Source organism: Eubalaena glacialis, chromosome 5, assembly GCF_028564815.1.
Source record: "Eubalaena glacialis isolate mEubGla1 chromosome 5, mEubGla1.1.hap2.+ XY, whole genome shotgun sequence".
Taxonomy (NCBI): domain Eukaryota; kingdom Metazoa; phylum Chordata; class Mammalia; order Artiodactyla; family Balaenidae; genus Eubalaena; species Eubalaena glacialis.
In genome coordinates this window covers 13551387-13578624 of record NC_083720.1, presented here as the reverse complement: position 1 = coordinate 13578624, position 27238 = coordinate 13551387, and the positions used below count along the sequence as shown (strand labels likewise).

Sequence of the window (27238 nt, the reverse complement as noted above, 5' to 3'; positions counted from 1 at the left end):
TCCCAGAAGGAGAAGAGAGAGAGAAAGGACCCGAGAAAATATGTGAAGAGATTATAGTCAAAAACTTCCCTAACGTGGGAAAGGAAACAGTCACCCAAGTCCAGGAAGGACAGAGAGTCCCAGGCAATATAAACCCAAACAGAAACACACCAAGACACATAGTAATCAAATTGACAAAAATTAAAGACAAAGAAAAATTATTGAAAGCAATAATGGAAAAATGACAAATAACATACAAGGGAACTCCCATAAGGTTAACAGCTGATTTCTCAGCAGAAACTCTACAAGCCAGAAGGGAGTTGCACGATATATTTAAAGTGATGAAAGGGAAGAACCTACTACCAAGATTACACTACCCGGCAAGGATCTCATTCAGGTTCGATGGAGAAATCAAAAGCTTTACAGACAATCAAAAGCTAAGAGAATTCAGCACCACCAAACCAGCTCTACAACAAACGCTAAAGGAACTTCTCTAAGTGGGAAACACAAGAGAAGAAAAGGCCCTACAAAAACAAACCCATAACAGTTAAGAAAATGGTAATAGGAACATACATATTAATAATTACCTTAAACATGAATGGATTAAATGCTCCAACCAAAAGACACAGGCTTGCAGAATGGATACGAAAACAAGACCCATATATATGCTGTCTACAAGAGACCCACTTCAGACCAAGAGACACATACAGACTGAAAGTGGGGGGACGGAAAAAAATATTCCATGCTAATGGAAATCAAAAGAAAGCTGGAGTAGCTATACTCATATCAGATAAAATAGACTTTAAAATAAAGAATGTTACAAGAGACAAGGAAGGACACAACATAATGATCAGAGGATCAATCCAAGATGAAGATATAACAATTATAAATATATATGCACCCAACACAGGAGCACCTCAATATATAAGGCCACTTCTAACAGCTATAAAAAAGGAAACAGACAGTAACACAATAATAGTGGGGAACTTTAACACCTCACTTACACCAGTGGACAGATCATCCAGACAGAAAATTAATAAGGAAACACAAACTTTAAATGACATAATAGAGCAGATATATTTAATTGACATCTATAGGACATTCCATCCAAAAACAGATTACACTTTCTTCTCAAGTGCACACGGAACATTCTCCAGGATAGATTACATCTTGGGTCACAAATCAAGCCTCGGTAAATTTAAGAAAACTGAAATCATATCAAGCATCTATTGCGACCACAACGCTATGAGATTAGAAATCAATTAACAGGGAAAAAACGTAAAAAACAAAACACATGGAGGATAAACAATACGTTACTGAATAATCAAGAGATCACTGAACAAATCAAACAGGAAATCAAAAAATACCTAGAGACAAATGACAAAGAAAACACGACCATCCAAAACCTATGGGATGCAGCAAAAGCAGTTCTAAAAGGGAAGTTTATAGCAATACAATCCTACTTCAAGAAACAAGAAAAATCTCAAATAAACAACTTAACCTTACACCTAAAGGAACCAGAGAAAGAAGAACAAACAAACCCAAAGTTAGTAGAAGGAAAGAAATCGTTAAGATCAGAGCAGAAATAAATGAAATAGAAACAAAGAAAACAAGAGCGAAGATCAATAAAGTTAAAAACTGTTTTTTTGAGAAGATAAACAAAATGGATAAACCTTTAGATAGACTCATCAAGAAAAAGAGAGAGGACTCAAATCAATAAAATTAGACATGAAAAGGAGAAATTACAATGGACACCGCAGAAAACAGAGCATCATAAGAGACTACTACAAGCAACTCTATGCCAATAAAATGGACAATCTGGAAGAAATGGACAAATTCTTAGAAAGGTATAATCTTCCAAGACTGAACCAGGAGGAAATAGAAAATATGAACAGACTAATCACTAGTAATGAAATTGAAACTGTGATTAAAAATCTTCCAACAAACAAAAGCCCAGGACCAGATGGCTTCACAGGTGAATTCTATCAAATATTTAGAGAAGAGCTAACACCTATCCTCCTCAAACTCTTCCAAAAAATTGTAGAGGAAGGAACACTCCCAAACTGATTCTATGAGGCCACCATCACCCTGATACCAAAACCAGACAGAGATACTACAAATAAATTATAGACCAATATCACTGATGAATATAGATGCAAAAATCCTCAACAAAATACTAGCAAACAGAATCCAACAACACATTAAAAGGATCATACACCATGATCAAGTGGGATTTACCCCAGGGATGCAAGGATTCTTCAATATATACAAATCAATCAATGTGATACACCATATTAACAAATTGAAGGATAAAAACCATATGATCATCTCAATAGATGCAGAAAAAGCTTTTGACAAAATTCAACACCCATTTATGATAAAAACTCTCCAGAAAGTGGGCATAGAGGGAACCTACCTCACCATAATAAAGGCCATATACGAGAAACCCACGGCAAGCATCATTCTCAATGGTGAAAAACTGAAAGCGTTTCCTCTAAGATCAGGAACAAGACAAGGATGTCCACTCTCACCGCTATTATTCAACATAGTTTTGGAAATCCTAGCCATGGCAATCAGAAAAGAAAAAGAAATAAAAGGAATATAAATTGGAAAAGAAGAAATAAAACTGTCACTCTTTGCAGATGACATGACACTATACAGACAGAATCCTAAAGATGGCACCAGGAAACTACTAGAGCTAATCAATGAATTTTGTAAAGTTGCAGGATACAAAATTAATGCACAGAAATCTCTGGCATTCCTATACACTAACAATGAAAGGTCAGCAAGAGAAATTAAGGAAACAATCCCATTCACCATTGCAACAAAAAGAAAAAAATACCCAGGAATAAACCTACCTAAGGAGGTAAAAGACCTGTACTCAGAAAACTGTAAGACACTGATGAAAGAACTCAAAGATGACACAAACAGATGGAGAGATATACCATGTTCTTAATTTGGAAGAAGCAACATTGTGAAAATGACTATACTACCCAAGGCAATCTACAGATTCAACGCAATCACTATCAAATTACAAGTAGCAGTTTTTACAGAACTAAAACAAAAAATCTTAAAATTTGTATGGAGACACAAAAGACCCCGAATAGCCAAAGCAGTCTTGAGGGAAAAAAACGGAGCTAGAGGAATCAGACTCCCTGACTTCAGACTATACTACAAGGCTACAGTAATCAAGACAATATGGTACTGGCACAAAAACAGAAATATAGATCAATGGAACAGGACAGAAAGCCCAGAGATAAACCCACGCACCTATGGTCAACTAATCTATGACAAAGGAGGCAAGGATATACAATGGAGAAAAGATACTCTTTTCAATAGTGGTGCTAGGAAAACTGGACAGCTTCATGTAAAAGAATGAAACTAGAACACTCCCTAACATCATACACAAAAATAAACTCAAAATGGATTAAAGACCTAAATGTAAGACCGGACACTATGAAACTCTTAGAGGAAAACATAGGAAGAACACTCTTTGACATAAATCACAGCAAGCTCTTTTTTGATCCACCTCCTAGAGTAATGGAAATAAAAAGAAAAGTAAACAAATGGGACCTAATGAAACTTAAAAGTTTTTGCACAGCAAAGGAAACTACAAACAAGATGAAAAGACAACCCTCAGTATGGGAGAAAACATTTGCAAACGAATCAACAGACAAAGCATTAATCTCCAAAACATACAAACAGCTCATGCAGCTCAGTATTAAAAAAACAAACAACTCGATCAAAAAATGGGCTGAAGGGCTTCCCTGGTGGCACAGTGGTTGAGAATCTGCCTGCTAATGCAGGTGACATGGGTTCGAGCCCTGGTCTGGGAAGATCCCACATGCCATGGAGCAACTAGGCCCCTGAGCCACAACTACTGAGCCTGCGCGTCTGGAGCCTGTGCTCCGCAACAAGAGAGGCCGCGATAGTGAAGAGGCCCGCGCACAGCGATGAAGAGTGGCCCCCGCTCACCGCAACTAGAGAAAGCCCTCGCACAGAAACGAAGACCCAACACAGCCAAATAAATAAATAAATAAATAAAAGAAAAAAAAACAAAACTGCTCTTCGTGGTTTAAAAAAAAAAAAAAAGGGCAGAAGACCTAAACACGACATTTCTCCAAAGAAGACATACAGATTGCCAAGAGGCACGTGAAAAGCTGCTCAACATCACTAATTATTAGAGAAATGCAAATCAAAACTACATTGAGGTATCACCTCACACCAGTTAGAATGGGCATCATCAGAAAATCTACAAACAACAAATGCTGGAGAGGGTGTGGAGAAAAGGGAACCCTCTTGCACTGTTGGTAGGAATGTAAATTGATACAGCCACTAGAGAGAACAGTATGGAGGTTCCTTAAAAAACTAAAAACAGAATTACCATATGACCCAGCAATCCCACTACTGGGCATATACCCAGAGAAAACCATAATTCAAAAAGACACACGCACCCCAATGTTCATTGCAGCACTATTTACAATAGCCAGGGCATGGAAGCAACCTAAATGCCCATCGACAGATGAATGGATAAAGAAGATGTGGTACATATATACAATGGAATATTACTCAGTCATAAAAAGGAACAAAACTGGGTCATTTGTGGAGACGTGGATGGATCTAGAGACTATCATACAGAGTGAAGTAAGTCAGAAAGAGAAAAACAAATATCATCTATTAACGTATATATGTGGAATCTAGAAAAATGGTACAGATGAACCGGTTTGCAAGGCAGAAATGGAGACACAGATGTAGAGCAAAATGTATTGGACACCAAGGGGGGAAAGTGGCAGGGGAGGGGTGGTGGTGCTGGGATGAATTGGGAGATTGGGATTGACATATATACACTAATATGTATAAAGTAGATGGCTAATAAGAACCTGCTGTTTAAAAAATAAATAAAATTAAATTTTAAAAAATTGATAAATAATAAATAAGAATACTTATATTCCTACAAAGGAATATTTTTAAAAACACATTATTTCATTTCTAGGTATGCTTCCATGTCAAAGAATTTAAAATTTCTGAGATTTTTCTTTAATGTAATTTTCATCACTTATAATATTAAAGAGATTTGATCTTTAAAAAGCAAAGATTTGCTCTGTTAAGCAAAGTATAACCAGATATAACATAAAACAGAGGATATAATTAAATGTAGTTTATATAAGTATATATTTAAATTATAGCATTAACTTGTACAGAAATTAAAGTGCTTTAATTATTAATACCATTTTTTTTGATTTGAGTCCATTTTAAGATAAATTTTTGTCTGTTTTTGCAGGTTCATATCAACAGAACTCTAGAAATGTGTACAATATTTCTTTCATACAATGAAAAGTGATAACATTTTGAGAGAAATAAAACTAGTTTTTATGGATTTGATATACATTCTAAATTTTAGAATTTATAATAAAAGAAAAATGCATACATTAGCTACTTTAGTAAGTTCTTCTGTAAGTATCCAGTAAAATAAAGCCAATCATTTATGCTTAAAAAGTTTAGAAAATCTCCAAACAATTTCAGACAAAGTTCTGAATTTTTAAGATCACTTCTGCTTTTAGGAAACTGATAGTAAGTAGGAAAACTGGAAAAAAGTTTATTTTAATTTTTTCTCCTTTCAATTTTTAGTAGCAGTCTAATTAAAACTATTCCAAGGACAGAAGCCTACAAAGAAACCCTAAAAGCAATAGATACTAATAATCCATGTACTGAGTTATCAAAACTTTAAAACAGAGGCTACTCAGTCGTGAAACAGTTCATTTGTGTATAAGTTTTACATAATTCAAAATTATATACAATTCAAAGTAGTTCAAAATTCTAAGTTCTATGTTGGAATATAATTTTTCATCATACTAGCAGTAGTTCTCTATACTTTCTTTGTATGAAAGCAAGCTTTGCCTCCATCTGAGTCTTACTCATTCAGAATGTCTGGGAATGGTACCTGCTCATCTCTGTTTTTCAGAATCTCTATAGATGATTCTGGCATACAGCTACTGCCTTAGATTTGACAGAATAACTGCTCAATCAATATGTTTATCTTTAAAAAAAGATTTTAAATCATTATTCCAAATACAATTTTAGAGTTATATAACTTTGGGTACCATTGACAAAGTGGAGAACATATTAATTCATTTTCTATTATTAAATAGGCTTACACAGTGGAGATGCTCAAAAAATGTTTACTATGTGCCTGTGATGTCTGGAACACCGAAGGTGTTCTTTAAGGTAATACAAAACACACAAAGAAAGGTGAGATACAGTAATCTTTAGGAGGGTCACAAAGCATACTTTAAGCACCACAAAAGATTAAAATAAAGTATCAGTATTACGATTCAGAGTAGGTAGTACATTTGCATTTAGTTCAATATTAAAGTGGGAAGTATTTACATTAAGAATTGGCAGAGGAACAGTAAATCTCACAAGCAGAGACAACGAAAAAGCTTCAGGAAGGAACAAAGTAAGTTCAAGCATAAAGGTAGGAAAGTGTAGGGCTTGTTTAGGGAAGAAGGGAACTAAGACTGAAAAGGCAATGGGGGGCTACAATATCAGTGACCTTAATTGACAAGTGAGGTGATCTGTATTAATTTAAGGGCAATGGAGAGCTGCTCAAATAATGGAATCAGAGCTGCACTTCAGGAATTTAAATGAGTAAGAGGCAGGGAATGTCTAATTAGAGTGATGGTAACAATAAGCAAGCGGTTCCACTGAGAGAGATGGCATAGATTTCACAGAGACAGAATCTAAGAGACTCCATCCATCCATTCTTTGAACAAATATTTATTGAACACTTACAATATGCCAGGCACTATGAATGTAATCTGGACATGTTGAGCTTTACATGGTCGTGGTTCACTCAGCTTTTGTTTGTTTGTTTTTAACTGTATTTCCGGAGCCCCACACTTATTTTATTGAGCACCTAACTACACTAAGCACTGTTGTCAGCACTGGTGATGCAGTGGCAAACAAGGGAGACAAAGCCCCTGACCTCATAAAGTTTACATTGTTTTAGAGGGAGGCAGACAGTAAATATGTAAACAAATAAATGAGATGATTTCAGAAAGTGACAATGCAATGAAGCAAATGATATATAACAATGGGAGAGAGACCTGGGTCATCAGTGACAACCTGTCTAAAGAAGGACCATTTGAGCTAAGGTTTAAAGGACAATGGGATCGATTTAAAAAAAATCTAAGGTGAAAGAGTTATAGCAGAGGGAATTAATGATAAATGAAAAGAGTATGAGAAAGGTACTTAAATAAATGACAATTCGCTGGGATGTATCAGAGAGAGAAAGTGTACAGGGTAGTTAGAGAGGAAGGCAGAGAGGTCAGATCATATATGTGCCTTTAGGCATAGTGAGAATTTTGGAATTTGTTCCAGTTGCAATGAAATCCACTGAGTGTGGTAAGCAGGTGAGTGATGTGATTTGTTTGATGCTTTCAGGAGACTTCTTGGGCTGGTGTGTGGAGAATAAATAACAGTGGGATAAGAGTGAAAGCAGGGAGACCAGAGAGGAGGCAAATGCAAGCAAGAGAGAGTGATGGCTTGGGGTAGCAATGATAGTGGTGATGACTGGATGTGTGATAATATGGATACAGAGCCCACACGACTTGGATGTGGGGGTAAAGCAAAGGCGAGGAATCAAGCAAAATCCCTAGGTTGGGTGAGGGTGTTGGTTACTAACTAAGAGGGGGAAAATTTCCACTCCTTACTTCAATCACAGCAATTCCACTTTTACCAGTATACTGGGGTTCTATGTATAAGATTTTTTTAAACTGAAAATAGTTTGAAAACCACTGCCCTAGCGATTCAAGTATAGAGCTCAACAAAGTGATCAAGGTCAGAGGTACCTATGTGGGAAACACTGAAAGTTTAAGTTGGGTAGGGTAAAGGTCATCATCTAAGGAGAGGGGGAAAGGTGTGTAACATGGATAGAAATTTAAGAAATTTCTACTTTTAGTAGGGTAGGATAAGGAAATGGGAAAAGCAAAGGAAAGGAAATGGTGACAAGGGTCAGAGAAGAAATTGGGACACAAATACAAAAGACCTAGTACAAAAATGTTCAAGAAGGACAAAAAAGCATCAATCAAAAAGAATCAATAACCAAGGAGAATGAAGGATTTTGTTTTAAGGCAAAAAAGGTACCAGTCATCTTGAGGAGAAGAACAGACATATGGGACCAAATCCAAATTGAAAGAAATTCTGAAGAGTGACTATAGCAAATACAGGCTCTTCTCCCAAGCAATTTCAAAGAATGAGAAGAAGAAAATATAGTAATCTGAGGAATCATCAGGGGAGGTATATATACCTGAGGTCTTGGAAGAAACACACAAGAGACTAAGATTTTTAAAAAGAATGAATATAACTGATGGAACAACATACCAGAAGAAACAGTTTAGGGTTGTACAGTTGGCAAAGACATGGGGATATAACAATAGAAAGGAGGGAAAAAGAAAGGAATACTTCCATCTGGTTCCTAGAAATTATAGCAGCAACAACAAAGGTAAGGCTCATTTCCAGAGCAAGGGAGGGAAATATCTGCTGTCTACTTATTACATTAATACTAACTCGTAAATCTATTAGCAACTGATTTGTAAATATCATACAAGCCTACCTACACAGGTTGGATACTAAAGTAGAATACAGAAGAGCAAAGACAATAAGAATTATAGTACACTGCAACACTCAAGGAAGCTCATTTTATTTCTATTGCAGAGATTAAGAAATTGTGAGATTGAGATTGACATATACACACTACTATATATAAAATAACTAATAAGAACCTACTGTATAGCACAGGATACTCTACTCAATACTCTGTAATGGCCTATATGGGAAAAGAATCTAAAAAAAGTGGATACATGTATATGTATAACTGATTCACTTTGCTGTACACCTGAAACTAACACAACATTGTAAATCAAATATACTCCAATAAAAATTTTTTAAAAAATAAAAAAAAGCTAAAATTCATTCAGTTAAGCAACCTGCCCAAGTCAATAGAAAATTAAAAATAAGAATACTAATCTAGAGCTGTCTGACTTCAAAACCTATGCTCTTTATACTTCACACCACACAGAAGCGCACTTTTAGGTTAGGTGTGCAAACGTGGAGTGTTTGCAAAATAAAATTATAATTATCAATAAAATACATATTTTGAAATAAACTAGTAATCACCTATTAGAGGCAAAAGTTCCAAACAATGAAGTTATGAATTTGTTTCTGCTCTTGACCAGTAGGTTCTAGAAGTAAAGTCTCATATTCTTCTTTACACCCCTGAAAGATTAAGTGGGAAAGATACAAACAGTTTTGAATAAGGGGTGACCAACTAACCCCTTAAATAACATTAAAGTAAAACAGTGTGAAGAGATAGGAAACTGACAGCAAAAACCTATTTTTTATCTTAAAACGTGTTTTCTATGCTCAGAAAACTAGCTGCCAACACATAAGGAGCTGTCTGGCAATTCTTATGACTAAGCACATCTGCTCAGGGCCATTTCTCACATGGGACAGTTTCCAAGAGACACTATGAATCAAAACTAGTGATCCATGAATTCCAGATTTCCATAGCATTTTTATAATAAAAGACGCAATATTATTCAAATTGGAACATGAAACATCTGAGAAAAATCTGTTATCTCAGCTAAAATAAAACTATTACCTCGCAAAGGTACATATACAGTAGTTCCCATATGTTCCAAGACTCTCAGGGGATGCCTGAAACTGTAGATTGTACTGAGCCTTATGTATACCATGTTTTTTCTTATACGTACGCATCTATGGTAAAGTTAAAATTGGGCACAAGAAGAGATTACTGACAATAACTAATAAAACAATTATAACAATATACTGTAATAAAAGTTATGTGAATGTGGTCTTTCTCTCTCTCTCTCTCTCACTGTACAAATTTAATGCCTTTTTCATCTTAACTAACACTTATCATGTACTGTGGCTGTAACTTTTGCAGTTTGAGGTGCAACAGCAAAATCAGCATGAATTTCTTTCTACTTCTTCACAATTTTACGGATAGAAGATTCGTTTTTACCATTGATCTTAGCAACCTCAGCAGAAGATTTTTTTCTTTCTTTAGTAAATAGAGAGATTTCACCTCTTCATTAAAGGAAGCACTTTAAGCCTTCTCTTTGGCAAATCTGAATTGCCGGCATCACTACTTGTGTGCTTTGGGGCCATTATTAAGTAAAATAAGGGTTACTTGAACACAAACACGGCAGTACCCTGAGTGTCAATCTGATAGCCGAGACCCCACAAGTGATGGGATACGGCGGGATACAGTGGACAAAATGATGACTCACGACTGGGCAAGATAAAGCAGGATGGCGCGAGACTTCATCACACAGGACTACTAACTGGACACATATTACTGCATGGCTGAAGAATATAAAATATAATTTTCTAAATAATGACAGCTGTGCCCCAAAAGATCAATGGTAAAATACACAAATAGAAAACCCACGTAAATTAGTTCAGCTTTGCCCCTCTGGTGAAGTGCAATTTAATTAATTAACTGACTTAATGACTCAAAAAGGTTTTTTTGAGCATTTGCCATGTATCTAGCACTGTCTTAGATGATGGCAAGGTAAAAACGGCTAAATTATGATCCACGCCTTTAAGGAGCTTAAAAACTAGCAAACAGAGATTGATTTGCAAAGAATTAAGTACATTAAAGTGTTAAAAATACTGTGACAGATACATGTGCAGTCTACAGCTGAGGCACAAAGGAAGGCATGTTTGGTTCTACCTGGGGAGGAAGAAACAAAGATTCAGAAAATGATTTCTAGAAGACAGCACACTTCTGAACCTTGAAAGTTGAGAAGATATTTATCAGGAAAGGGCATTTTAGGCAGCCTGAACAACGTGAGCAAAGGTAGGGATTTACGAAATAGCATGGCTTGTTTGGGAAACTAACAATAGTTCAGGAAATTGAGATGCAGGGTGACAAGATATAGAGTTAAGTAGCCAGGGGTCAGGTCGTAGAAGACTTCATGTCATGCTAGAAAATTTGGATTATATCCCATAGGCATTTTGTAGCCACTGAAGGAGATTGACATGTTCAGATTCTATTTTTGAAAGATCACTTTGATGATAGTACAAAAAAGGAAGATGGAGAAGAGGTAAGCCAAACTGAAGGTTACTGCAGTAGCTCAGATGAGACGACGGACTGGGCAAAGGCAATAACAATATAATGATGCAGAGGTGAAGGATCTGAGAGACATTTAGAAGGTAGAGTTGGGACAGAAAAGAATTTAGGATACCTCCTAGTTTTCTGAAGCAGAAACTGGATGATGCCATTTATAAACACAAAGGGAAGATTCAGGAGATATAATAACAAGCTTAGTTTAGTGCTTCTGACGTATCTGGGTGGAGATAACCAGGAGAACCTCAAGCTACAAAAATTTAAGGGGCTCTTACCTTTAGAGATTATTGAAGCCACAAAAGTGTACATGAGATGAAACAGGTCAAATTTCAACAATTTTGAGGCTGTCATATCATACATAAACTTATTAAAGACTATTTCTAAACTCAGAGCACATACGTCTATAAGTTCTCAATAAATACAAAATAAATAGATTGATAAGTTATAGATTGTTTATATGACAACAGTTATCTATGTCTGCTAATGAGATCATTCCTTAGTGGCTAAAATTTTTTTCTAATAAATATTCTGATAATGCCACTCTGATGAGAAGATAATATGAACCCCTGTGCAAATGCTTTAGAGTCAATCTTTACAATACATTCTTTTACAAAGGTAATATTGGTTATTCCTGAAAGATATACACAAATGAAATCTTTTCCTTCAAAGATTTTACAAGGCAGATATGAAATCTGAGCACATATGGCTTGAAAAATATTTCCATAACTCAGCTAGATACACATTATAAACAAATATATATGACAAAAAATCACCTGAAGAAAAATAGCACACAATCTCAGTTAAAATGAATAAATGCTCAGTATATCCACAAGAAAAGAAGAGTAAAAATCTGGCGGAATGAACCAGAGACGTCTTCCTGGAGAAGGCAAGTTTTAACCAGATTTATAAAATTATAAATTTTCTACAAAACAGAATAATGATCAAAGGCAACAAGGAAGGGACCAAAAGTTCTTCCATGAGAAACAGCAAAATGACTATTGTACATAACTAGAGGGTTGGGAAGGACCAGGTGAATGAAGGTTCTTTCAAACTAGGCTGACAAGTTTTCTCTGCTATGATAGGGTATCAGCAGAAACTCTCAAAAAGGAAAACGATAAAAGCTTTAATTATAAATTCACATGATTCTCATTTTTTTTTTTTGCACCATAACATCAGACAGCAAATGAAACTAATATGTTTTCAGTTTAAGTACAAACTTAAACAAAGCTAGTGTTTAAAGAGTTTCTAATGTAGTTATTCTTGGCATGGATATATAGGGCATCTCAAAACCTAAATTCTGGTAATATCAATATGCCCATCATTCAGAATCTGTCAAACTTGAAAGCAACATCCTTTTCTCTAAAAGAAGCATCTGCTTATCCTTATGTTCTTTCAAATCTGTGGCAGGAAAAGCAAGCATAGTTTTATGTATACAACTCTGAACTGCTTAGTGTTAAGCTATGGAATATTGTCAGTAAATATTATGGCCAAGTTGCTCATGGACAATTAAACACTTAAGACATTTTAGGCTTTAGAAAACCCAAACTAGCTTTGTTAATCTCCAATTTATAATCTTTAGGCCCAAATGTCCAAAAGCCAAATGACACAGTTGTCAAAAAACAATGTATCCACTCATCATTCTTTCTTTAACAATCAACTCTCATTCTTGACTTCCTTACTGCTGTGAATACTGTCAGAAAGTCAGGTTTAGAAACTCACTAGATGAGCAATTACAAGATGCAAGTTCTAATTTGGCTCCTCTTTGAATTTGTGGTGCAACCCTGGACAAGACAATTTCTGAGACTTTGGTTCAGTTTGGTTTTCTTCCATAAATTTAGGAACTTGAACTAAATGATTAAGATAACTTTAGCCATAAAATTTCACGATTTTTCCCGTCCTTTAGCCCAATATCACCATTTTCTCTCTATATAGCCTTTTATTTGCATTTTTATTTTCTATTTTCATTATCATCATATCATAGCGGTCTTTATGAACCAGTTTCCTTACTCATTTTCCTTCCAAAATCTCCACACCCAGACTTATCCCACATATACCATAAATCTCATATTCTCTTTTTTCTTCTACTCTTTTTTGAATCTTGAGTGCAGAGTTGAGTTAATCACAGTATTCTTTCCATAACCCCATTATCTACCCATGACTTTTAGCTGTGAAAGACCTGCTCTTATTTGTTTATTTTCGTTGTTTTCCTCTTCATTCCCAATCGCTCTCTCATTCCCCTTCATTTTGTAGGTTCACATTAAAATATGATATATCCATGGATATATACATATACTGGTAAAACATACATTGTTATTTGCATGTATGTGTTTTTGTACTATAGATCCATATCTCTTTTTACTTTCTTAATATACACCTTGTTTTCCAGATCTACCTATGTTGCTGTTACTACATCTTTACATGTAAATACATGTTTCTAAATGATGCACAGTATTCCATGGGATGCAATTACCACATTTTACTATCCATTTCCTTAGTGGCAGACACCTAGGCCACCTATAATTCCCTACTTCTACAAATAGTCTACTTGTAGACAATCACTAGACATAACCACTAACTTGAAAATTAGGGCATACTATTTCTGGAAATGTTTTTATTTAATTCTTTAATAGCATATGCGCGTGCACACACACACTATATATATACGAATATGTGTATATATATATGTACCGACACATACTTTAAAATTATTTTACTATATATGGCAATATGAATATATAACTAAATATATATGTATATTGTATAACTAAAACATACATATACATAATCAATACACATTACTGATTAAAACATTTGAAATGTATATGAATTGCATAATACTGCAGTCTTCTTTGGTACCTTGTTATTATTACACTCCACATTATATTTTTGACATTGATAACTGGGTCTGATGTAGTATCTCATTATTTAACTTGCATTTTCCTGACTGCTATGACTTCTGAAATGTTTGTTCATATCCTTTGCCCAATAGTCTATGGATTTTTATTTTTATTGATGCTTAGGTAATGTATCCTCAACACTAACACGCTGCCAGTTACATGCATTGCAAATGTCTTCTCACAGACTGTGGGTTGCCTTTTCATTTGACTTATATTAATTTTTGTAACAGAAGTTTTACATTTTAACATACTCAAATATATCAATCTTTTCCTTTTTGGCTTGCATTTAAATTTTGATTAAGAAGTACTTCCCTAGCAAAATTTATTAAAGGGAGATTTTCAGATATTTTAAAATATGCAAAGCTTTTCATTTTTACATTTACTTATTTAATCCATAAAACCATGTAAATGTCTAAATGCGAAAAGCAAAACTTCACACTTTTTTTTTTCCATAGATAGCAACAATTCCTAACATAATTGTTTCCCTACTGATTTATAACGCCACCTCTGTCATGTACTATACATATATTCTTCCTTCTGTTCTATGTTGCCAAACTCAAGTTCTTGTAAATAACACTGTATTTTATTCTTCTATAGAATTGTTTTCATAAATGACACTTTACCATTTCATGATGTTAGGATTAGATTATCAAGTTTCTCTCTCACACACATACACACACACACTATAGGGGTTTTAATATGAACTCTATTCTGATTTTAAAGATGTGGGAAGACTTATTCTCATTAGAGAATTTAATGCTCCCAACCAACTAAATTTTCCATTTAGTTCATCTGTATATCTTGTATTTCCTTGCTGAGACTTTCCATTTCCTTGTTGGGAATGTTTTTCATTTGTTTCAAGCTTGTTCGTAATTTCTCATTAATGCATTTTATGATGGCTGTTTAAAATTTTTGTCACATAATTTTAACATCTCTGTCATCTAAGTGTTGGGTCTACTGATTGTCTTTTTCATTTGAATTGAGATTTTCCTGATTCTTGGCATGATGAGTGACTTTGATAGAAACCTATCAAATAGGTTTTAGATTATTTTAGTTTATTTCCTCTGATACCTTTCCTTTGGGGGGATAAGGGGCTGTCTTTTACTGCGAGGTAGAGGTAGAAGTCCAAACTCCATACTAGGCCTTTCTAGGATGGGTACAGGTGGGTCCATAGTTTTTTTTCCTTTGGTACCTGGCTAGAGTAGAGAGGTGATTGTTCAAAGTTTTTTGTCATGCTTGGCTTCTCCTTTCCTGGTCCTTTGGCTAGAGGGAGAAAGTCTTTGTTGGCACTTTTCTTTTTTGGTCTGTGCCTTGCTGGTATTGTCAGATTGCTGGCTTCTTCTGTTCCAACTCTGGGATGTATGGGGCAAAAAAGCAAAAACAAAACTCAAATCAAAAAGTCAAGGGAACCGACCACAGGGTCATTCCTTGGATCCTGAGGCACCTAGCCAATCTGCTTTCTTCTCTCCACCTTTCGGTCTTCCTATGTTTGTTTTGTATTTATGCCCTGGGGTTTTAGTTGTTCTTAGCAGGAGGAACAGGCGAAAGCATTGATCCATCCTCTCACCATTGATTTTTAATAATAATGTTTACTATAACTCAACACCTAGTTAAATCTTTTTTTTCTCTTTAGTTCCTAAGGTTATTATTTCTAACATTTTTCAGAACACATACACTCATAAACTACTTTGGGTATTTAACTGATATCCAGCTGGAACGAGTCTCCCTGCTTCCATGTTCTGCCTCCCTACAAGTCTATTTTCAATATGGCAGTCAGAGTGATCAATCCCATTAAAATATAAATCAGATCATGTCAATTTTCCGTTAAAAACTATTTCTATTTCATCCATAGTAAAAAATCAAAGTCCTCACAATGGCCTACAAGGTCCCATATCACCTTGTTTCCCACCATCTGTAACATTTCTGACCTTATCTACTACTACCCTCTTCCTAGTTTACTGTGTTCCAGATATACTAGAGTGAGAAACTGTAAAAGTGGTCCAAAATTATTCTCTCTCTTATTCACATCTTTGCAGCATGATGTTGAAAATCTTCCCATCAAAAGGGGTATCTTTTTCCCTACCCTTTGAATTTGGGTTGACCATGTGACTTGCTTTGCCATGAGAAATTACCAAGTATTGGGTTGGCCAAAAGGTTCGTTCAGTTTTTTCCATAAGATGGCTCTAGTAACACTTAGTTGTCTTTAACTTCATTTGAAACAATTTTATTAGATTGTATGTGACAGCTGTCATATCAGTGTGCATTTAAAAAAAGACATCAAAATTGGTGAATTTTTGTGTAGCCGTTTTAATATTGAAGATGGAAGGAAAAAAGCAACATTTTTGGCATATTATGCTTTATTATTTCATAAAAGGTAAAAATGGAACACAAAAAAGATTTGTGCAGTGAATGGAGAAGGTGCTGTGACTGATTGAACATGTCAAATGTGGTTTGTGAAGTTTCGTGCTGGAGATTTCTTGCTGGACGATCCTCCACGGTCAGGTAGACCAGTTGAAGTTGATAGCGATCAAATCGAGACATTAAGTGAGAACGATCAATGTTATACCACGCGGGAGATAGCCAACATACTCAAAATATCCAAATCAAGCGTTGAAAATCATTTGCACCAGCTTGGTTATGTTCACCGCTTTGATGTTTGGGTTCCACATAAGTGAAAAAAACCTTGACCGTATTTCCATATGTGATTCTCTACTTAAAAGTAATGAAAACGTTCCGTTTTTAAAACAAATTGTGACGGGTGATGAAAAGTGGATACTGTACAATAATGTGGAATGGAAGAGATCATGGGGCAAGTGAAATGAACCACCATCAACCACACCAAAGGCCGGTCTTCATCCAAAGAAGGTGATGTTGTGTATATGGTAGGACTGGAAGGGAGTCCTTTATTATGAGCTCCTTCTGGAAAACCAAACGATTAATTCCAATAAGTACTGCTCCCAGTTAGACCAACTGAAAGTAGCACTTGATGAAAAGCGTCCAGAATTAGTCAACAGAAAATGTATAATCTTCCATCAGGATAATGCAAGACCGCATGTTTCTTTGATGACCAGGCAAAAAACGGTTACAGCTTGGCTGGGAAATTCTGATTCATCCGCCATATTCGCCAGACATTGCATCTTCAGATTTCCATTTATTTCAGTCTTTACAAAATTCTCTTCATGGAATGAATTTCAATTCCCTGGAGGACTGTAAAAGACATCTGGAATAGTTCTTTGCTCAAAAAGATAAAAAGTTTTGGGAAGATGGAATTATGAAGCTGCCTGAAAAATGGCAGAAGGTAGTGGAACAAAAGGGTGAATACGTTGTTCAATAAAGTTCTTGGTGAAAATGAAAAATGTGTCTTTTATTTTTATTTAAAAACCAAAGGCACTTTTTGGTCAACCCAATATGATCCAAGAGAGACTTGGAAAGTATTTGTACGTTGGGATTTGCTCTCTTGCTATTCTGGGGAACAGCCAAGTGAAGAGGTAAGATTTGCCTTGTTGACCTGGTGAAGAGACTGCCTGTTGCCAGACAGGTTTATCATCTGCTGCCAACTACCAGACCATCCTGCTAGCAGACCGACCAGCTGGCTAGAGACAAATAGACAAGTTCAGTAGATATCAGCCCTGCAGGCCCAGACCAGAAAACCTGTTCTCTTCTCTCCCAAATCGTAATCTAAATAAGTTATTGCTTTGAGTCACCAAGTTTTGCAATGGTTTGTTACTCAGCAATATATAAGAGGCATCTAGCTTCCTCGCTGTTCCCCAAGCACATTTCCACCTCTGCAATGGCAAGTTCTTTACTCTAGACACTTTCCCTGTATTGCATGGATTATTTGTTCACATCCTTCAAGTCTTTGTTCAACTCTCAACCTCTTAGGGAGGCTTACTTTGAATACTCTATTAAAAATAAACTGCAACTTCACCACTGCCCCTAGCACTCCAGATCTCTCATCCTGATCTTTTGTTTTGTTTTGTTCTTCTGTAGCACTTATTGCCTCCTAACCTACTGAGATATTGTTTATTGTCTGCTTGCTCCTGCTAGATGTAAGTTCCAAAAGGACAGAAGTCTTCAACTGTATTATACATTGATATACCCCAGGTGTAGAGCCTGGCACATAGTAGATGCTTGCTAGATATTTATTAAATAAATGGATTCAATGTTTCAGAGATGTCTGTTAGATCAAGTTGTTAATCACATAAATCACATCTTCTATCTCTATCAGTCACTTAAAGAGTTAAAATCCTTACTATGATTATGGACTTGTTCTGCCATGCCTTATATTTCTGTCAGTTTATGATTTAGTCTAGTGTTTTTATCATAAAACAATTTTAAAAGGAAGTTTAAAAAAATGTATAACAAAACATTCAACCAAGTTGGTCTTTCTTTTAAATGTCTTAATTAGATAAGATTCACTTAAATTTCTTTAGTAGTACTAAAATTTTATTTAATAATAACAATAAACAATAATAACATCCAAGACTAACTTACGGCTAACTATTATGTATTTACTGTTCTAAAACTGCTCTAACTGTAATGTTCAATGAAAAAGTAGCCTATAAAAAGGCTACTAAATATCCTACTAAAGATGAAAAAGGAATAACAGTGGAAAGTGAATAAGAATTTAACTAATAAATATAACACATCCATATAATAGTATACTATATAATGTTATGGTTGATAATATTGATATGATATTCATATAATCTATAAGAAAAAACAATTAGGCTATTAGACAGTGTGTATATCATCCCCCCCTTTTTTAACTAAAATACTTTTAAATACACAAACCTAAGTTATACATTTAAAAAGTTAATAATAGTTAACTCTAAATAATGGAATTATGAGATTTTTATTTTCCACTTAAAAAGAGTTGTATAATAAAGAATTTGTCTGGTCTTTGTCTAAGTTTCTAGGATGGAGCATATAAACCCTTGGAATTTCCCAAGTAATAGCAGTATCTTTGTTATTCATGGTAGGCACTTGGGACTACCCCTGAGTTTATGTTAATGAAATGACTCACGGTAGGCCCCATGTAATTAGAGGGTTGGAGCTTTGAGCCAACCTGATATAGGCCCAACCTCCTGACTCTCAGGGAGGGAAGGAGGTCTGGAGATTAAGTTCAATCAAGTGATCAATGATTCATTTGATCAGTCATAACACTTAAAATTCAGCTTATTCATATAGGGTTTTGCTCTATGATGCAGTCATTATAAATACCATTTAATTATAATATAAATTTATTTACATTGAATATAAATCAAATGCACATAATGAAACCCCAATAAAAACTCAGGACACTGAGGCTTAGGTGAGATTCCTGGTTAGTGAACACACTGCTGTGCCAGGATGTTGACACACCCTGATTCCATGGGCAGAGGACACAGAAGCTCTGCTTTTGGGACCTTCCTAGATCTCACCCAGTTAAGTCTCTTCTTTTGGCTGGTTCTGATTTATGTCCTTTATAATAAAATTTTAATCACAAGTATGGTGCTTTCCTGAGTTCTCTGAGCCATTTTCAAGAACTATTGATCCTGGGGGGTTAGTGAGAACACCCACATTTGTATTCAATTGGTCAGAGGTGTGAGTGGCCTGGGGACCCCTGAACTTGTGGCTGGCATCTGAGTGAGTGTAGTCACATTGGGGATTGTGCTCTTAACCTGTGGAGTCTGTAATAACTTACTATCAGAATTGTACTGCAATTTGATATATTTTCATACTATCTAAAGTATTTTTATAATGAACTTCCATTACTTTTATAATTTAAAAAGCTACTTCTATTTTGAAAAAAAGAGGAAGAAGATCTTGCAATTAAATAAATCATTAGTATTTTAAATTGCAAAATCAATAACTTTGAAAGAAATATGAAGAACTAAATAAGAGCCAACAAGTAAAAATGTCTAGGGGAAAAGAAGGTAAATTTATTAAATTAAATTTAAAAGTTCATTAGGTAATAAGATAAAAATATAAAAAGTGGTATATAAAATTTTGTAAAATAAAAAAATTGTGTGAAATAAGTTTTCCTTTAAAACAAAACCAATATAATGCATTTGCAGGGCAAAATACATGATGGTAGGAAAAATAAATAGCAAGGTTCATTTAAAAAACAGTAACTTACAATTTTTGTAAAATATAAATTTACATTACAATTTAAAGATATTTCTACATGACAGAATCACAGCAAAAAACCTTATATGACTAAGCTTCTGAATTTTGAGTATTATGACTAAGGGGAATGAAACGTGAAAAAATGTTTTTTTTGTCGTTTAGAGTTTTTCCTGTGAAGTCTATTGACGCAATGATTTTTAAACCACTGGACCATAATATAGACATACAGTATTAAGTTGCCTGGTTTTTAAAAACCCCTTATTGGCTGCCTTCTCCTCCCCTTCCTTATCTCACTTCCCCACTCCTCTCCTGGTATCCTGGTATTACCTCTACTGGTATTACCTCTAAATAAACTATGTGCTTTCAAACTCTTAGGGTCTGCTTATGGGAAAATCCAAAGAAAGATATATGTAGAAAAAATTTTTAAGAGGACTGATTTTCTTTGTTTCTTTCTTTCTTTTTTTTTTTTTTTGAGCTCTAAAATCCATATAAACATTTATTCTGCCCCTGCCTGGGGGTGGGGAAGAGGGGATCCGGGAATTGGGGATCTGCGGGCCATTACAGACAGCCCCCGGAGGAGGGCGGGGCTCTGGTGGGAAGACAGTGTCCAGAGGCCGATGGGCCCTGGGGTGTCCAGAAGGCAAGGCCCTGGGGGCTGATGGAGGGGCTGGCTTGGTTCCCAGAAGTCCCAGGAAGAGGACTGATTTTCTTCCATAAGCACTGGTTTTGCCATCATGGAACAGCCCTTCACATATATGTATTAGAGTTGTCGCCTGACTAATAGTCTTGATTTCAGTTTCTTCTTGTCCCAAAATATCATGCACACAAGAAGCTACTGACAGAAGCTTAAAAGGGAGGAAGAAAAAAAAAAACTCACGGGAAAAATTATGACACCAGCGCTTCCCCTGAAGAAAAGTAATTATTAATAAAATAACAAAAATCATTTTTGAAAATACCTAAGTTGTTTTCGGAGTTGCTCGATTTCCACATTTTGTTCAGTTACTGTTTTCAAAAAGTGTTGATTAGTCTGCCAAAAGAAAAAAAATAGAAACATTCAGTATCAGAACATTTAAAACTGTATCTTTAAAGACTAACTACAAGGTATATGAGTAGAAAAAAATGAAATGAAGTCATGATAATGATTAGATTTTTTTAATGATAAAAGATAACCCTGGCCATCTTTCCCTGCCTTCACTACTTCAGGGGACACCTGCTTCCCTTCAAACTACCTGCATTTGCATTTCTGTGTCTTCTGGCTTTTTCTGGCCTTCTGAGCCTCCTTTGCTCACCAAACTATGCAGAAGGCTATATAGGTGGCATAGAATTCATGCCCCCAGCCTGTTCTGCAAGAGCCCCAAAACAATGACCGAATGGAATTGGTGGGTAAAAATCCCCAACTCCCATGCCCTGTGGTGGAATAACTGAGGCTGTTTCTTTACCGGCTTCAACAGTTCAGCAGTGGGATTAAGTTTCAGTTACCCACAGTGTTAATTTGCTTGATTGTTAAAAACCCTTTATTGGCTGCCTTCTCTTCCCTTCCTAGTCTTGTTTCTCCACTCCCCTACTGGTTTTTCATGGTATTATCTCCCAAATAAATGACATGCTCTGGAACCCTTTCCTCAGGGTCTGCTAATGCTAAAGTAAGTTATGAAGCAGTCTTCCAACTGTAGAATAAAATTTTCTACAGGAACTGATTATCTTCCATAAGTGCTGGTTTTACCCCCAACTTCATTGACTTCATATTTTTAATACACTTTTCTATTTCCCTCTACTTGGGATGTCCTCATTCAGCCAGCATTCATCCCTGCATAACCTGTGTGGTCACTCTAAGGCAAAGCTGATTGCTTCCTTTTTGCATTTTGATAAAACTTTACATATACTTTTACAATGCACATTGCACTGTACTTAAGTACTATGTTTAAAGTCTACTTATATTCCTGGCTACAACATGAGCCTGTTTTTGAAGACCAGCTGCACCCAGAACTCCCAGCATCTAGCACATGATTCAGTACATTCTAAGCACTTATACCTTTGAGGAATGAATGAGTGAATGAATGAATGCCTTAACTGAGACATGAAAGAGAGTCTGAGGACTGCATCTTCATCTTTATCTCGGGAAGTAAACTACTCCAGAACAGAATTTAGTATTCAATTCACAGACCACAATTTAAGAGACCAATTATGGCATGCAGAGAAAGACAGATAGAATAATGAAAGGTAGGTAAATTACACCACACCAGAAAAGTTAAAACAAAACAAAACAAAAAACTGTAACACTGGGCATGAGTTACAACAGACATATGATTATATGCAAATAACTGAAGGATTGACTTCAAAAAGAATTGAGCTTGTTCTATGTTACTCCCAAAGATAAAACCATGTGTCAGTGGGAGGAAGCCTGGTAAGAGAGATTTCAGCTTTCTAATAATCAGAGTTCAAAGGAACAGGCTCTTTGGGGAAATGACAAGATCTCTTACAGGAGATATTCAAAGCAGAGGCTAGAGGATCATCTAAACTGTAAAGCATTTAATAGAAGGATGCCTGTATCACTTGAGGGAAAGGATGATCTTTAATATCATTTCAAATCCTCCTGTAAAGCTGTCTCAATGACTTCAGGCCAAATTGATTCCCTTTTATAATGTTTGTAATGTACCATTCATGTTTTACTATATATAGTCTTGGAACTGGCATAATTAATGCTTGTGTTTTTTATTACTTGGGAGCACCTTGAAGGTAGATTCTGTAGAGTAATTAGCAGAAGTATAAATTAGAATCGTGAATTTTAAGAAGCTGGTGTTGGGAACAAACACACATAACTTGCTAGCAAGCCTAGTAAGAGTTCAACAACTGCATCTGAATATGGCTTTATGATGCTCTGTATTTATGATCACAAAATAATTATATACTATATCAATACTATAGAATCTGGTGATTCATAAAGGTCCAGAGAATCCCTTTCAATCATTTATCTTAGTGCCTTATTCACCGATTATTTCATATGTCATTTCTGTTTTTCCAACTAGACAGGGGCTTTGTGGATAGATGCACATTTCTTTTGCAACTAGAGAAACTATAGCAGTAGAAGGAACTTAGTATGCAATTAACAAATATTTTTGAGTTATTTTATAGAGATGAGTAAATCTCAAGAAAAACATGATTTCAGTAAAGAGAATTTCTAGGAAATGTAAACTCTTATTGCATCTACAGTAAAAATAAATAAATATAAACTTGTATTTTTAGGTACCATTCAGGTCAGGGCATTTTACCTTCAGCATGTCACTAAAGTACATTGGTTATAAACGATTTTATTTACTTGTTATATACTCATCGATTTATTGTACATCTATAGGAACCTATTCATTTCATGAGTTTATTCATGTAATCAGAAAACTTTTTAATGGAAATTATTTGATTTTGACTCAAACTTGCTCCTATGACCATGCTCGGAATGCTCTTTGAGACTTACAAAATCTTTACTATCACTTAAACCTCCTTTACACTTAGTACAGTCATGTTTAATATCTTAACGATTGATACATTAAGAAAAACTCAAGTCTTAAAAATTCCTCTTAGCCAATTTCCTCTATTTTAACAACCAGGGTAGTCTTTTCTTTGCTCTTTATAACACAATGCTTAATCCAACTTGTCACTTTCTTATCACTTTTATTGTATCCATAGCTTATTATTCTTAGTTTTGGCCTAAAACTATGAATGCCTTAGAAATTTTTAAAGTATGTCCTGTAAATATTCAAATATGTTTTTCTATGACTTTCATCAGAATGATTTGGGGTTGTATATAATAAAATATGGGCCCTGTGGTACAAAATACCAAAGGATTATGTAATCTGCACAATTCTAGGAAATACTGAGAAAAAGAATAAACAATTGTTATGGTAGGTTACACTATTAATGTCATGTAGAAACAGCATCTCTTAATTCTGGAACTCAGTCATCATTTTATTTTGGAGTACTTTAATACTATTTTAAAACTCTAAGAAGTATATTATCAAAAATCACAAGTGATTAGAAATTCCAAATGTTAACATAAGTAAAATAGGGAGAAATTTATTTAATAATTTTTTACATGGTTAAAGGAGAAAGTTTTTTTAAGTACAATAAAATTGGATAAACTTACTTTTGATGGCACAACTCCGCTCTTAAGCAAAGACATTTTTATTAAGTACTACCCTGCTAATTCTGAATTAGCAGGGAAACTAAGCAAAACGAAGAAAGGAAAGAGAGGAATTACCTGGGATGTCATAATCCTATTACTCAACAATGAGGTGAAATAAAATTCCAAGAAGGAAAAGAAGAGAATAAGAAAATAAAAGTGAGAGGTGGGGAGAAAGGTAAAGAGCAGAACTAGGAAGGCTAATTGTATTTCTTTTGGGAAAAAATTAGAGGGAAATTTAGGTGTAGCAATTTAGGTGAGTGGTGGTCAATCAACTAACAAATGATTCTTAGTGTTTTAGTGTTTTTAAGGATTTGGGTTACCATTTGTCTAAAAGTTCCACCATTCTTAGTGTATACCTAACTATGTTCTAGATGAAATACTAAGAACAAAGCATGAGTCCTACTCTTGAGGAGCTCACAGTCGAGATTACTCTCAGGAAATCTTACCAAGGACTCTAAGAGTATTTTCAGATTAGGATATATTTCAGATAGATGTTAGCTTTAAATCTCTGGAAACTAGTGTGAACCCTCATGTCATGCTGCTGAATGTGAAAGAAAAAGACAGATAAAAAGAAAAGGGTACTGCTTACCTATTTTAATTTCAAGCATTTTTTTCTTGTTGATTTGCCTTAGCAAAAATAAACATTATTACTTACAGTGACAATTTCTAGTTTATATAACAAGTGCATTAAATGGATATTTTCACTTACCATTTCTGTGTTCTCATTAGTAACATGAAGTTGCTTGGTCAGTTGTTGAAAATTGGTCAGCTGATCCTGTAGTAGGAAGAGGGAATACATAAATAGCATTTTGTTTGCAACCCATATTTAAAATTAAACTAAAATCAAGGCTAAAATCATTATGCCTAAATCTAGATGACATCAGTTTTATTTCTTCTCACAAGTACTGTGTGAATTAACAGTTGAAGAAATAAAAAGCTAAAAATTTTTTAACGATTACAAAATTAAATAAGGTGGCAATGTGGAAACTAATGTAGCTATTTATGTTTTATGTGAAATCATTATTTCTAGAAATCAATCCATTAGTAGATAGATATGCTAGAGAGACCTCACCCAATATTGAAAAACCATATTCAAACCTATTCAAAACCTACAGTACAAACCACAGCACAGGAGTTATTGTGCCTTTCCTCCTTCTTTAAAATTCTCATGGCTTGAATGCCCCACAAGTTTTAAGTTTTTTGATTATCTGTTATAATCGGATTAAACATCATATGCCAGAGGACAGAATTCAAGATTGATGGATAACTAGGGAAATAAGGACAGAGTATTACTTGTTAAGTCGTATACAAAAACAAACAAACAAACAAACAAAAAAAAACCCTAACTGCAGGGACTTCCCTGGTGGTCCAGGGGTTAAGAATCCGCCTTCCAATGCAGGGGACATGGGTTCAATCCCTGGTCGGGGAACTAAGACCCCACTTGCTGAGAGGTGCAGTCAAAGAAAAAAAAGGAAAGAAAAAAACCCTAATTGCAAAGCTATAGCATAAGAATGATCTTATTCAAGTGGAAATAAACCCCCTAAACCCAATGGCTTAGTTGATTGACCTAATGAAGAAACAGCCTTAAAAGAACAAACTTATATTAGAAATGGTTTCCAGATCTCAGAGGTAAGTGTTACGGCACAGACTACACGTGGATTATTTTCAAACCAGGGCATGTGCAGAAAAATCATTCTGTAAACTGCAAAGCATCATTAAGTATTATCATGACTTCTTTAGGTAGAAATTCCCAGTTATAGTGATAATAATAGGAACAGTCATAAACTGGAATTTGAAAAGTCTATAAATGAGAGTTGAAGAGAGGCATGATAACCAGTATATTTAAACAGCTGCCTTCTCAAAAATCCACAGGAAAGGAATCAGAATTGGAATTACTCCAGAGATTTCAATATACCTAGCAGAAAAAGAATCAACGGAAAGATAAGGGAGGTAGATTTTCCAATGGAATGGATGGTCTTGTGAGATAGTTAAGTTCTTGTCAACAGAGGTATAAAGCAAAAGCTATATGTCCATTTTAAAAGAATATAAAATGATTCTTGCTTTGGATAGAAAGAAGTCCTTAATAACCATTAAGAGCCTTCCTATTGTAAAATCCTATTCTGCTTAATTTATGTTAGACAAACTTCATATTTTAGTAAAAGGTCACATTTAAGGTTGTTAACATTTTCATTTCACAAGTGTTGTCATCACATTTGAGCAGGCTTCTTCACTGTCCATGGTCTAATGATCAGTCTTTGTCTTTTTTAACCAGGTAAAAAAATCAAGAATATAAACGTTTTGGAGATCCATTTACACATAATAATCTTAGAGCTGTGTATTAGCACTAAATACAGCTTTCGTTGCTAATCACATTATAAAACCCTATGTACACTAGGCACTGTTTTGATTATCTTATGTGTTCAAAAGATTTCTAACCACTGAAGATCAATTTACTGCCAACATAAATAACGCAGTAGAGACTTAGGCATTCTTCTCCAAAACTGAGTTTCTCCAGAATGCAACTTCTTACTGATATACAAGAAAACCATGAAATCCAAGATTACCTTTTGTTTTTGACTTTCAACTACATGCATCTGGGCCTCAGTCATATGTTCCTGGTAAAGTTTCTGTAGTCTCTCCAGCTCCTGAGAAACAGTCTGCCAGAGTTCTACAGCCTGAGTTTTTTCCTATAAAAGAAAAACATTTCAGAACTCATTAAATTATTAGCAGGCTACTGCATAGTACAAATGAATCATATTCTTTTACAGAATGAGTTCTTGTAATATAAAGTCACAAAATAAAAATAGAACTTGTCTAAGATCGTATAGTTGTAATATTTTTGATGATATAAAGTTGTAAATAAAATTATTTAGAGGGACTTCCCTGGTGGCACAGTGGTTAAGAATCTGCCTGCCAATGCAG

At 35.0% G+C, this 27238-nt stretch overlaps 1 protein-coding gene across 1 annotated transcript in view; it reads right to left on the bottom strand.

The window, feature by feature from the left end:
• SCLT1 (sodium channel and clathrin linker 1) overlaps positions 1 to 27238 on the bottom strand; it is a 247552-nt gene that overhangs the window by 125641 nt on the left and 94673 nt on the right. Inside the window, exons 7-9 of the mRNA XM_061191093.1 lie at positions 26881 to 27003; positions 25026 to 25091; positions 21099 to 21169 (exon numbers count right to left, since the gene is read on the bottom strand). Of these exons, the coding sequence (XP_061047076.1) occupies positions 21099 to 21169; positions 25026 to 25091; positions 26881 to 27003 (260 nt within the window). The remainder of the gene's footprint in view (positions 1 to 21098; positions 21170 to 25025; positions 25092 to 26880; positions 27004 to 27238) is intronic.